The 409-nt window shown below is 33.7% G+C and overlaps 1 protein-coding gene across 1 annotated transcript in view; it reads right to left on the bottom strand.

Annotated features, from left to right (window-relative positions):
* LOC107624892 (auxin-induced protein AUX28) overlaps nt 1-409 on the bottom strand; it is a 6,636-nt gene that overhangs the window by 2,061 nt on the left and 4,166 nt on the right. The window contains exon 2 of the mRNA XM_016327369.2: nt 159-403. Within this exon, the coding sequence (XP_016182855.1) occupies nt 159-403 (245 nt within the window). The remainder of the gene's footprint in view (nt 1-158; nt 404-409) is intronic.

The raw sequence follows: 409 nt of genomic DNA, 5'->3' as shown, positions 1-409 counted from the left end.
AAAAAAATATTCTTGAAAAATAATTAATATACCCATACAAGTAATTAATTAAATCTCCTAAAAAATTCATTAAAAAAATATATAATATTTTAAAATTGAATAATATTATTTTGGAGGAAAAATATGATTAAATAGGAGTGTAGGATGAAGGTGCAAACCAATAGTGAAAGAGCTAAACATTTTGCCTAAGGCATCAGAGAGCTGAGGGTAACTGTTGTAGTTCTTCAAGTCCACTTTGCGAAGGTAGGGTGCACCATCCATGCTTACCTTCACAAAGCTTCCATTACCATTTCCATTATTGTTATTCTTCTCATTCTTCTGACTCTCTTCTGTGCTGCTTTTTTGAACTGCAAACATGTTCTTCCTGTATGACCTCACTGGTGGCCATCCCACCACTTGAGCCCTATAC

This window comes from Arachis ipaensis, chromosome B02, assembly GCF_000816755.2.
Source record: "Arachis ipaensis cultivar K30076 chromosome B02, Araip1.1, whole genome shotgun sequence".
NCBI classification, from domain to species: Eukaryota; Viridiplantae; Streptophyta; class Magnoliopsida; order Fabales; family Fabaceae; genus Arachis; species Arachis ipaensis.
This window is presented reverse-complemented; position numbering and strand designations above follow the sequence as displayed.